Here is a 14,178-nt window from a genome sequence, read left to right as displayed (position 1 = left end):
GCGTGTTCAATAACAAAATAAGCGACCCGTTAAACGAACGTCAATACGAATCTTTTGAACCGTTTGTAAAGTTTATGGCCTTTTGTTTCATAAAACTTGGTAAGGGCTACGCAGTGGAAAACTGCTTTTGATGTAAGGTATTTATTGTTATAGAGTTGTAATTAAAATAGAATACTTATTATATAGACTTCGATAAATTGCATTGATGATAATATATTGATTACACCTAACATTTTTAGGAAAACATTAATGGTTTTTTTTTTGTATAAATTAAATCTACTGGTTTACACTTCGCTATTATAGTTTATCAAATAACGACATAGGTACCTCTATTAGGCAAGCGACATCCAAATTTCTAAACATTAAAAATGTAACTTCAGATATAATTCAACACCACATTGAAACTGGAAATTGGTATTTCATGGAAATGGGTTGCTTATTCAAATAAGACATAAAATACAATTCATAGGTTAAATAATAAAAAAATGTTTATAATATTTTATTCTATTTGTTCTAAGAAATTAATTAAAATGTGGTATTAATATTATAGGTTAAATAATATGATTTAGGTATATGAATGCAAAATCGTTATATGCCTTTAAATAGGTTGTCTAAATAGAAAACCAACCCTTGTTGTCAAATCATATCTTGATGTGTTATTGAATAATATATAGACAAAATAATAAGAATAATACGAATATAGACACTATATATTCTTAAATTCTTCCATGAATATGTGTGAAATACTTCGGCTACTGCTTTAAGTATTTCGCCGATCAATGTAAATTGTGGATTTTATATAATACAAATAAATCACCTAATTAGTACGCATAACATAGTGGGGGTTTTAAAAATTATTCATAAATGTTAAGTGACAAGAGATTTCGTTCAAAGGCTACGCAATTAAAAGAAACAACATTTTAAAAAAACGCAATATAATTATATATATCAAACATATTTTAGTACAAGCATACCTAAATATTGCAATAGATTAACTCGTGATATGATATAGACGTTTTTCACATTAAAAAACGTTACTACAGGCCGTACTTAAACTGCAAAAATATATTACATGCCTGTCATATTAGCTATACTAATACTATCATAGCAGTATCTATTGAGTGTAATTTTCACAACTAATATGTCGTCCGCATTGTCATCTAAGTAGGTGCAACAAAAGACAAACGACAAAAGTTATCTGTATATTAGCAGGAAAGTTTAGTTCATCCCAAATGTCGGGTTTGGAGATATTATACTTACGTAGGTACATTTAATTTCATCATGCATTTTGTATGCGACAGACAAATACAATTAGTGAAAATTTTCCCACTAGCACAACGTTCTAATAATAAAAGCACTAAATTTTCTATATTATAATAATAGTATACTAATTACATGCAGCTAAAAAATAGCATAGATGTACTTAAGCTATCGTTTCAAATGTGCACCGTACATAGACTTTAAAAGGGTATATTATTCCAAAAACCAAAATGTACCTATTTAAGAGCTGATGTGCTAAACGAAAATTGTATTTTTGTTTGTATTATAATTGTAGGCAGTATGTGGCAAAAAAATGATTCTTTTTTGTAACTTTAGAAATAAGTGTTTTTTTTTACTATTATCTAAAGTTTTCATTAGTGATTTAAGAAAAAAGTTGGACCGAATAAACAATATCCGGTATTAATGGCGTTTACAAATAAAAATGCGCTTATAAATTATCAATATATCAATAACATTTTAGTGTTTATTAAGTTTGCAACTTCTCCTTGAGTATAAGCTATTATACCCTGTGGCTATTTTTGAATCGATTTCCAATGTGAATTATTTAATATACATAAAATGTACATAATATTGTTGAGGTAAGAAGTAGAACATTTTCTAAAATATTTGTATTTCATTTATGTAGTAGAGCTTCTCAGTATTACGGTAATAGGCTGATATGAATTTATAACATACGAGATGTTAGAATGAAAAATGTAAAGAATTTTTGTTTATATTAAATTTAAAATCTGCTGGTTTAATATTATGTCAAACACGAAGAGAGTAGCGACAGGTCAATGACTTTTTACATGGAATCAAAACAAACAGGTGAAGAAACTCCATATAGACAAAGCGGTGGGAAGTGTATATTTTTATCTAACCACCAGACCAGGCTTAAATAACCCAATTAATATTAATCATGTCGTTTTGTATTAAATCAAATTGAGGCACATTTAAGTATAATAGTGAAATGTACATTACATTATAAAATTAATGTATTGGCATGAGTTATAATTTCATAGCAGGATACCATACTGTAGTGTAAATCAAATTATAAAGACATTTTACGAACAAGAAAGTCAACAATGGGCTATACACTTGAATTAAGATACTGGCAGTAATCTCGGCAACAATCTGAGACAAAACAAAGTGACATAGTTAACAACGGAGTAGAGTTAATCGGACAAAGCAGAACTATACAAAATGCCGGACCGTATTCCGGGAATTTCCATTATTTTTGTGCCATCAAGGAGGATAATATTAAAAAAAATCATTATTATTTAAATTTCAGTTCTGGACCAGTCATGGCAGTTTTATAGCAAGTGATTATTCGTTTAATTCGATTTGATAAAATAAACAGCCAGACATATTATTATTATTGAAATAATATTATAACGTTTATATAGAATCAACAATATGTATTAAAATAGTACATAGTAATAAAATGGCTTTTCGGATTAATGATTATTTGATGAGTTCGATAATGGCACGAAAATTATTTTCAGCAAATAAAATATTGTACGCGGCTGTGTACAATAATAATGTCGTTATTGTGTTGCATTTGTACGGTTGATATCGATAATATTATTTTTAAAAAGAGTAAACTGTTTCGGTTTATTATGAAATCGTCCATGGAAATATAACTGATGAGTGATGACATTATGCAAAGCTCCGTGTTCCTATCGAAACGAGGAACAATTGATTGTTTTTATATATATATATATTGTGTTTAAAAAAACAAACAAATATTCACATGACATGGCAGGAAGGGAGGCGTGCAAATAGAACTATTTTATTACAATTGTTTCGAGAGACGGTGATATTTCCGGGTGGGCTACAGTTAGGCGAGGGGAAACAATTTATTTCCTCTTATACATAGCTATATCATTGCTTTCGATCCTATCAGCGATTTTGATTTATTTTAAATATTAACTTTTTATACTCTACGTCGACGTAGATTTGACGTTCTCGACGTACACAGGGTCGGTTCATAAACTCCTGTTAGCATACTCAAAGATTACAAATCAATCATTCGACAAATCAATTTGGTATGATTTTTATATAAATATATATGTATATAAATCATACCAAATTTAACGTAAGTATTGAATTCGTTTTTTAAATAACCAGTTAATAACCAATTATGGAATATATTACTTTTAAAGTCACTGAAGTTTGAAATGTACGACGAGAGATAGATTGCGGTAGAGCAATGGGCACAGATTAAAGTAATATTACTCTCCACCCTTCTTCAGTCTTGAATTTTAAACTTCAGTAACTTTTAAAAGTAATTATCCAAAAATGGTTATCGATTAGTCGAAATGTTTAGCAAATAATTCTTTTTTAAAAAGTAAATTAAATAAATACGTTAACATTTAAGTTTCAAGAGTAAATATTTTAGTAATTTTCAAATATTGTAAAATAACACAAACAAGGCAAAACTACAGCATTTCAATTATTTTATGAGAAATAAATAGCTCGCTGTACCATTACACAATATAGGAGTGGCCAGTTAGGAGTAAAGGCTGAAACGAGTAAAAATGTGGATCAAATAAATTTGCTTATTGCGTGCACAGTATTGAATCGTATACACTGAAAATGGCTGTACACAAATCATAACGATGCACAATTACAATAATATGAGATTGCATAAGCCAACGATAAATCCGATGTGCATTTGATTATCATAATTTCAGTGCACATATTATACATAATATTATTGTGTTTCGCATTCATGGCGGGCAGGCGTGTAAGGGCGTCATTAAGGAAAGGTGGGAGTAGGTGAAGCCTGGCGGGTGAACGACGGCGGAATTGAATTGTATCGAGAGCACGTCAGTCACGTGATGGGAGCGAGTATAAGGTGGAATAGGGGAGGGCAAAAGTGTAATAGAGTATGAAATCCGATAAATTTGATCGTTTTATATTCAACCGGCGGAACGACACAGGAAATAAGAGGTCCATCCCTTATGTTCCCATTTTCGAGCCTGTGCCCATTTTCAACGACAACATCAGCTAGTGGTCTATAAGATCCAGGGAAACATTTCTAAATTGGCATTCCACCTGACCGCGGTCGGCAATCTTTGCATCGCCTCGGAAATTGTATTAAAGGAGAACATAACAATGAGACAGTTAAATATTATATATATTCAACCGGTGTAACGACAGCACAGCGGTAACTCAGTCATCTGTATCTACCTAACCTATCCCTTATAGCCTTTCTTAAGATATTCACTTTGGATAGCAGTTAGTGGACTAACCCTAAGAAAACGCACTCTAAATTGACATTTCGTACGAATTGTGACAGCACGGGGTAGACAAGCTGTGCCTCTTGGGCATTAAATATAATAAACCTAAATAAATAATACAGCAACTTTTTGAGAAAAAAAAATGTATAATATCAGATTACTAATCTGAAATTACAAAGAATTTTAACTGATGTAAGAGTTAAATAATGTAAACAATAAATAATATGTTCCATTATTTTTCTAAAATTTGTTTTACAATGCTATTAATTGTCATCAAGACATGTTTAACGGAGAATAATACATTCTTTGTCTAACATTATTTTTTTTTATTTTTTAAATAAAAAAATAGTTTTATCAAATTAGGAATGGGAAAAAAGAAACGTTTTGAATAATTGTTTTTTCATTCCAGCAAACAGTAAAAATAATTTTCAATAGAATGTTTTAGAGAAATTGAAATTTCTAAAATACAGAAAATATTATGAATAAATGTATGTTTTTTTTTATTTATCACTTAATACTATATTTTCTTTAATAAATTCGGTAAATAATTATTCTAAGATGGAATCCTAAAACACCCTGTAAAAAAGTATAAGCTAAAGTATATCTTATTCGATAGTTAGATTTGAATTACACCAAAACAGTTCATAAATATCATTAAATGTCTCAAATAAAATATTAGAATAAAGATTGTGCGTGATGTGTACATTATATGAGTCGTTGTATAGTTTTGACTAGCAACTAGTGTTCTACTATTAGCATAAAACTAACTATGTTCAAACGCGACTAAGCCTAACTTACATGCGATTATTTATGCGATTTTATTTCAAGAATCATTCCATGTACTAAAGTTAATTGGTTATTCATTGTAAAGTATTTTGTAAGTTCAATGAAACTATAAAAATAAACCAAACCAAATGGGGTAACCGTTGAAAAGTTGTTAAGTGAAAATCGCACGATGCGAAACCCTTTACTATAGAGCTACGGTGTCAAATATTTTTATTTGGCTTCCTCGTGTATAGTATAAGATGATCCATTTAAGCCTTAATATAACATTCAACTTAAATACAATCAATAAATACTGAATAGTTATTTTTTTTTTACAATGCGAAAATAAGTTTTATTAATATATTGTTTCGTTCGTTTTTATTTTATAAACGGCGGTTTACTCAGTTCATTTATTTTATGTTAATAATACTAGTCACAGATTTACTTAATGTCTTATCATTTATATAATCGTATAATAATATAGTTGAGTTAATATTGGTTTGTTTAAAACTTTACCCGCTTAATAACCGTATATCTGGATGAAAATTCTTATACTGTTTATACACGTGGCGTTGATGACTTTGACAAACTACTAGAAATAATAATTATAATATCTCGGAAAAAGCTATCCCCTCCATGGAGAAGGATTCCTAATGAATTATTATAAAATACTTTGATAAAATGTAATATAATTTCATATTTTGATACCTAGAAAATAACTTAAAAATTCTTTTAATAACTGTGATATTATCTTATTATAATAATATTATGCGCATTCTTTTAATAACTGCGATGTTATCTTATTATAATAATATTATGCGCGTGCATACTGCATACAACGAGAGTTATCCCAAGTATTATTGTTTAAAATATCGAATCACTATAATTTTAATGCATATACCAGAATATGGTTAATAACATAAGTATAAGTGGTTATTTTTTTTATGGTAGTCGGTGCGGTAGGTATAGGTAACGATTACAAAATCGTGGGAGCTATTATTGTCTCTTTAAATGCATCAAAAACACGTGCTCAATATAAAATCATTTTGTATTATTTTTGGCTAACTAAAAGCCACTTACCTCGTTAGTGTTCCAGCGATGTCTTTGGATAGGAAAATGTTCGGCTCGTGGCAAACTTTCCAAGTTATCCGGCAATTTAATTGGTTCCCCTTCTGAAAATACAATTAAACGGTCGTGATTTAGTTAAACGACACGTCTTGGACACAATAAAGTAAAGCACACAGCCGTCATTTTATACTCCACTGCTATTGTATTAAATGACGCGTTCTAACTTCCTACAGAGAAACAATAATAGCTAATTAATCAATATGTTCGAAAGAGAAAAACCTACAGTTATTCATAGTGCACATCGTATAAATAGTATTGTGACGTTTAGACAAAAAGCACACGTACAAACATAAACTGCAATACCTAACAAATCTACCTAACCTAACCAGCACAGTAAGAAAGTATTTTACGTAACCGAGTAGTTGAAGTAAGCGAGTAAGTAAGGAATGTCCAGTGTTCACAGATAAAAATAAAAATATCGATAAATGCATTATGTCTAATGAAAGTTATGTGCTTAAAAATAATTTTTAGTATTAGGGTGTATACCATTAGGGTTGATCGTTTGTCTATAAAAATGTATTGCCATAGTTACCCATATATTGTACTTGACAATTTAATGAGAATATTTTCATTGTCTGTTGACTGTTGATTGAAAGGCTGAATTTTTTTAAATTGTTGGCTCAATAAAGTTCTATTTTTAGTATAAGTTTATTATTAAGGGTAAAGTCTTAATTGTGATTAAAAATTGAAATGGTATTTCCATTTTATTAGTTTAAATTGTCAGTCTTCAAGCAAACTTTTACCTCTTGGTTTACCTACTTACTAAAGTAATATCAACACAGTATAAATAATGTAATGTTTTAAAGCTTACAATAACAACAGGTATTGAAATTATAATATTATTAATACCGTTTCTTGGAAGGTTCAAAAACATAACGAACTTACTTTGGTAACGTTATCCTTTTTACATAGAAATTCTATCTAAAATAATTGTCAAAACAGGGTTCTTCCTGTTCTTCTTTACTTTATTTCAAATGGGGTTTTTGAGTTAGATCCTAACTCGAGTGAGCTAATCTTTACAAAATCTCGCATACTCGTATACTTTTACTTGTTTTCTTTTCATCTCTCTAATTCAATACGACTACAGTTCGACATTCGCTTTTATGTTACATTACTGCCTCAGACAAATATAACGATATTATATATATATATATATATATATATATATATATAAGTACACTCTATATTATGGTAATGGCTATATACTTACAAACTTTAAATACACACCAGAAGTAAACTAAAACAATACTCTAGAAATTCATATTTTAAGTTTTAAAAGAAACTTTAAGGTCCGTATAATGTAATGCGAGCTGCACACGTGTAATTTCAAAATCTCACACGATTAATTAAAATTCAAGAATCGCAGAGATGCCGCTTATAGTATGTGTACAGTGTACACACTGTGGTGAATAGCTAATAAGGGTTAAATTGCCAAGGCGAGCGTTTCACAGAGACAATAAAAAACCATTACATCATTCATTACTTCTATTTATTGTTACATTGTTTTTAATTAATAAAAAATACTGACATAACTTGTCTTATCACCTGCATACTTATAGTATCGAGTGTTTTCAAATAAAATGTTAGTAACGAAGACTTTAGCAGTGATTGTGATCTATATTAAACGGTTACATAATGAAATGTGTAATGCATGTATGAATTTAAATTTATGTATGTGGTTCAAATGACAACAGTAGAATCGCAGTAGGTAATTTGTAAAGTACACATCATTTTTCACAGTCATGCGTTCATTATGGCGAAATCCCATTTGTCAATAAAGTCCTATCTTGTTCACTACGTTTGTAACTTGTAAGTATGTTATTTACCCGCCGATAGGTATCTACATTGCAAAGGCTGGCGGCTCATAAATCTCACCGTGAAAAATAACCTAGGCATTATCTAAATCACGGGCTGTGTTTGGCGTTTTACGAATACCATTTGTTCAAATAATAATGTAACTTGTCGTGAACGATTTTCAAAATATACTCACAAGTAGGTATGACGGTATTATTGTATAAATGTTACATGCGGTAAGTTTACTAACATTCGATTACTGGTTATACATAATATTAAACGAGTGGCATGAAACGTTTAATCTAATACATCCTAAACGAATTTAAAATCCGAGGTTGAAATGAAGATACATTTTCTTCGAGACGTAGCTTTAATATTTTCTGAAATGCGTTCTTGGTATTTTGCCTTTAAGCAAAGAGCCAAAGGTTCTGTCGACGCACACTTGGGTTTCGTTCGTTATAACTGCTAAATTGCTTTCAATTTCCTGTAGAAATATCTCGTTTGTCCGCGTTATGTGTTTAAGTAACGGAATAACAATTTGTATTAATAGTTTCCGCGATTTTGTTACCCAAAACCAACAACTTAATTGTCAATTCCGTTCCACGAACAATATAATCAAATCTTTAGTTAAAACCAAAACTCAACACTAAATGCGTTTTGATGAATATTCGTGTACGATTAACGTGTCATGATTATTTTTTATGATGATAATTTGAATACTCATTTGCTTGCCGGGTCAGGGGTGCTAAAACCCCTGGAATACTACTCGGGCAAATTAGCAAAAATTAAAGGCGCTTTATTGAAAACTTGAATAATTCAAGTCAGGCGACACCTGAACAAAACGTAGCCCGTTTCGAGGTGGAATGGATATTATAAAATTTAAGAAAAAAAAAAAAATTACTTTGGTTCAACGGAACATTGCTGATGTTAGCGTGCGTTTGAAGATGGATACTTGTCTGTTGCTGTTGGCCGTACAGCGTGACTGTTTCGCCGGTGCAGTATTCAGCCGTGAACGATTCGTGTCTACCAGTCGACATGGCCCCGATGCTCAGCTGTTATCCTTGAACAAAATTATAATTTTCATATAATACATGGTGTTCAATAATAGTATAGTGGTATAGTGACTAATTTCAAAGAGATGACAATTTATTAACACTATCGTACTTAGTAAAATAAGTAGGTATATTTATTATTATAACTGTTTATCTAATGTCAATCAAAACAATTTTCTTATAACAATCTCATATTCTTCTTCTATGTTTTCTGTATATTTTATATTATTTTTTAGTTAAGTAACGTTATTAAAAATTGGAACTCTCGTCTCCGACACGCCCGGCTCATTTGGATTTGGAAGTTATCTTTGAACTTTGAATGATTTTATATTAATTACCCTAGTATATCATTTGTTCTTGGAAAATAAAGATATATTATTATTTTATTACCTAACAATACGCCAACACTTAATTTTGATTATTTTTATAAAGCAAAAAAATGATGTGTTAGCAAAACAAATTTGTTACATAAATATAGGTTGATTCACATTATGTAAGACACTTATATTCTCGGGAAATAATCACAAAGTTATGTGTTAATAACTTTAAAAAGTTAATTAAATATACGTTCCCATTTATATTTAAAAAGTTGATAGTGCTCTGGAGAATACTAAAAAAGTAAATATTTTGGCCACATATTTATAAAATTAAAAAATATGTTGTTCTTATAATTGTTGAGCTATAATATTTAAAATAAAAGCTATAAAAAAAAAAAAAATAAAAATGTTCTCATTTTAAAAAAACGAAGTCCATATAACTTTTGCGGTTAAACAACGAAGACGAAAATTGTTTAAGTACTTATTGCAAAGTATAGTAAAAGTATAGAAATAAAATATTCATGTTTTCCAAGAAAATGAGTATCTTACATCAGATGGATCACCCTGTCCCATCGTGTCATATTCTTTATAATATTTTTACCAAGAAACCTTTTAATCATACTATCACTATAAACACAAAACATATTAAGAGCAATAAAATAACACCAAAAAATAAAAACTTTAAAAGCTATAATAACACAAAAAGTTACTCGGAAAAACTGATGTATTCATTTCAGTACAGCGTTAAAAATACGTTTTATTTTATATTAACCGAGCTACGGTTTGAATATTTATCTTGGTACATTTTCAGAAACTAATAGTTTACTATAAACCATAATAAAACAAACAAAAAAATGTTCATTTAAAACAACTACAGTCTATTTTTTTTTTTTTTTTTTTTTATTAAAAACGGAACTGTGCAGCAAATAATGATTTCCATTGTTTTTATTTATTTTGTAATAATTTTTCTAGTAGGACACCAACACAGTTTTCTGAATTTCGATTGGTTGGTATTATAACAATAGCGATTTTTATAAATAAAAAAAAACGTGTACAAGGTACTTCATAAGATCTTAATTTTGCGGTGGTTGATCTGTTTCAAAAACCAATATCTCTGTAAAACTATTATGATAATCATTATTGTCATTGACATGTGGATCATTATGAATCGTGTAAGCAACGAAATGAGGTAAAAGTAACCTATAATACATATTTTAATGGCTGATATTATTTAATAACTTATAAAATACAATGAGAGTGTGCCGTTATTGCCGTCTATATTTTATTAAGCTATAAAACTGAGACTCCAAAATCGATATATTTACCGTTATGCCCTTTTATTTATTTTATAAAAAAAAGTCACTACCTACTCACACGAATGGGCTTTCTATCACCACTTTTCCTTAATACGTCAAAAAAAAATATTTATGTAGGTAAACGATCTATATAAAGCGGAAATTTGTTTTTTCAGTAACAAATCATACTTTCCAATTTTATTATATAACATCGACTCTAAGGAATACTTTGCTGATGTACTTTTAAAAAATGCACAAAATTACCTCGCCACAATTTCATTAGCGTTTAAGATTCTTATAAACTAAAATTAAGACCCATTAGAAAAAAAATCGTTATTAATTTAATTACAATGAAAGTATACGTTTTATTAGCTTAAAACGTACCAATTAAAATATTATTATTTTCGAGTAAAAGTATAAAAACATTGTTTATTGAAATAGTACTGTTAAACAGACCAAATACAAAATTAGTAGTCTATCAAACATCTATTGATCGCAAGTTGTTATTTGGAACTCATTGAATAATAATTAAGAAGTTTGCAAAAATTCCGAATCGATTAACTTAGAGCAAAAAATAAATTATACAAAAAAACTTTTTTGTGACACAGCTAGAAAATGTATAGCATGACAAATATAGAATGTAGAGAAAGTCCTATATTTTAGTATTCTAAATCAACCCTATTATAATATTATATAAAGTTATGTTACATGTTAATGATAAATAATATATGTAGTATTGCAATATTACAGATAAGAAGATAACTGGTTGCTACATTGTACAATCCATTCTAAAGTATGTAACTATGTACTATTGCCTAGTATACATATGTGTATAGCTGTTAATACGTTTAAATAGTTGTATATTTTTGTCAACTTGACCATTTTTTAATCAATACTCTTGTACTAACTACTCTGTTTTGATAACTATAACGATTTTAATACTTCACACTACAAGTCATAGTATTAAAAAAAGTTTATTTTTTAGTTTACTAATTTTAACAAAATTTAGGTTTTCCAAATACCTATGTCGGAATTAATAAAAAAAGTATGTTATTGTTTATTGTATAGTCGGGATGATAAAAAAACGTTTTACCTATAGTTAATGAACTATATTGTCGTTATAATTTAGAACTGTTTCTTTATGCAAAATTAAGCATGATCATATATCACATTTTAACGTCGGCATTTACATTTGTAGAAAGCTACATGCAAAATGCCAACACTAAGAATTATAAGGGTGATTCGTTATAGATAAGATAATAACTATTTCCCCGAACATATTTAAAAGGAGATAATTCTTGTTTAATTCAGTATTTTTAAGTAATTGCATTTACAAAGATAACGATCATTAGGAATATTTATACTCAAACGAATTCTGAGACGGCAACTCCTTTTGTTTATCTCAAAATTCACCTCTATTTTGCACCCTAAAAAATTATTATACTTACTATTATCTTTGTCCAATATAATACTGAAAAGAAAACTTATTATATATACCGCATTATATAATATATTATATATGTCTGTGATAGCGTTAAGCGCACTATTTCACGTTCAGTCAAAATAAAGCAATTCTCGTCCCACCTGTTTTTACAATAAACATTAAATAAGTCTCCTTGATTGGTGACCAATTTTAAATTAATTAAGAAAATATTTTCTTATTTGTAGTGTTTAAAAATGTCATGAAATACACAATTTTGAAATGATTTATAAAATATTAATAATGTGTAAAACGATAAAAAAAGTGATAACGTTTAAGGAAAAGACATAACTTATGTTTAGTAAACATTATTCATTAACGTGTTAAACTTAATGTTTTTAAGTAGTAGTGTATTTATTTATTTTATTTATAATTAATTTACTTAACAATAATAAGTAAATAAATGTGCGTAATTTTTTTCCTATTTCAATTAAAATTTAATTAATTCAGACGAGAAATTGTTAAACAAAATATTTGTTCTGTAAGTATGTTTGAATTATTTTTGAAACGATATCACTTCCTTAGATTAGATAGTTGTAATTTTATGTTATAATAAAAAATGGTAAGGTTTATACAAGGGTTCAACATGAAAGGTTGAGAATATTTTGTTTTTTTAACATTCCGGAAAACTTTAATTTTCCGTATTCACTATAATACTATTGACAATACTAAACACAGCAAAAATAGCGTATTCCGCTAATGCATTTTTTTTAGGAATAATTATTTTTTTAAATAATACTATGGTTTCACGGCGGCTGTCGGTTGCATCGAGTCGTACACTCGAAAAAAAATACATAGTTGGAATACCTAAATAAATAGTAGGCCCAACTAAACATTTAGTTTCACCAACTATTTACTTAGTTATTCAAACTAGAAAATTGTTGAGTCCCCAAATTAACCATAATTTTAGTTGGATCAACTATGTGTTTTTTTCTGTGTACTTTAAGGGGGGATAACATGCAACAAAAATAAAAATCATTGAAAACTGATGACAAGCATTTGTTAGGAAACTCCGCGAAAACAAGTAATCTCATATTTCAGATGTGAAAAGTCCGTAGCCTGATATTCATTTGAACTGCGTGGACATGACCTATCCGTTAAATAGTATGTAACCATCATCTTTATTAAATAACGATTATCATTAACATAATAACGATTACTAATATTTTACATTTTCGTTTCAATCTAGTTGCAGCATAATTGTTTTTTATTTATTTTTTACCTTTCTTAATCAGCCGGTCGTCCGCATAGTGACTTTCACGTGACCGTCTTAGTCGTTTTTTCCAAGTAGGTATAATTTTTTTTATGACGATCTTACGTATGAAAAAACCACACGGGTGGTGAAACGTGGCAAACGTGACTGCACCTGTAACGCGGTCGGACGAATGACTGCCGTGGAACAGACAGACGGGGTCCCTTTGGTCGGCGATTGCGCCCCGTGTGCGCCGGACAACCGCCGGTCCGTCGTCTCCCTCGTCTTAATGTTTCTCAAGGCTGAGACTACAAAAACACACACACTCACACAAGAGCTAGACCCTTAAGCACACCCGGCGGGGCCATAAAGAATCTCTTCGGCGTTTATCATTTTTGTGTATGCCGACAGACACCGCAAAAGGTGTGACCGCTATACATAACCTAACTCTGGAATCTTACATGTGTAAGAGAATAGTCGCGATTACCGATAACTGCACGATATCTCGTGTTATCCTGTAATTTCGCGAACCCCCGTGAGTCCGACCATGGCCAAGACGAAGAAAGAAAAGAGCTGTATAACATATTATATCTAGATTAAAGAACATCCAAGAAAGCCTTTGCTGTGCTATAAAGATAAGTATGTGATAG

General features: G+C 29.5%; 1 protein-coding gene across 1 annotated transcript in view; it reads right to left on the bottom strand.

The window, feature by feature from the left end:
- LOC126844911 (calmodulin-binding transcription activator 1-like) overlaps positions 1 to 13,704 on the bottom strand; it is a 70,440-nt gene extending 56,736 nt beyond the window's left edge. Inside the window, exons 1-3 of the mRNA XM_050583397.1 lie at positions 13,559 to 13,704; positions 9,094 to 9,252; positions 6,351 to 6,442 (exon numbers count right to left, since the gene is read on the bottom strand). Of these exons, the coding sequence (XP_050439354.1) occupies positions 6,351 to 6,442; positions 9,094 to 9,229 (228 nt within the window). The 5' untranslated portion in view covers positions 9,230 to 9,252; positions 13,559 to 13,704. The remainder of the gene's footprint in view (positions 1 to 6,350; positions 6,443 to 9,093; positions 9,253 to 13,558) is intronic.
- Between the last annotated feature and the right edge of the window lie 474 nt (positions 13,705 to 14,178).

The sequence above is a fragment of the Adelges cooleyi genome, unplaced genomic scaffold, assembly GCF_023614345.1.
Source record: "Adelges cooleyi isolate 19-005CV unplaced genomic scaffold, UGA_ACOO_1.1 ACOO_flye_CR_arks_rails_tigmint_CR_PRNA_651, whole genome shotgun sequence".
In the NCBI taxonomy this organism is placed as follows: Eukaryota; Metazoa; Arthropoda; class Insecta; order Hemiptera; family Adelgidae; genus Adelges; species Adelges cooleyi.
The sequence above is the reverse complement of the archived record's forward strand: the minus strand, read 5'-3'. Positions and strand labels throughout refer to the sequence as shown.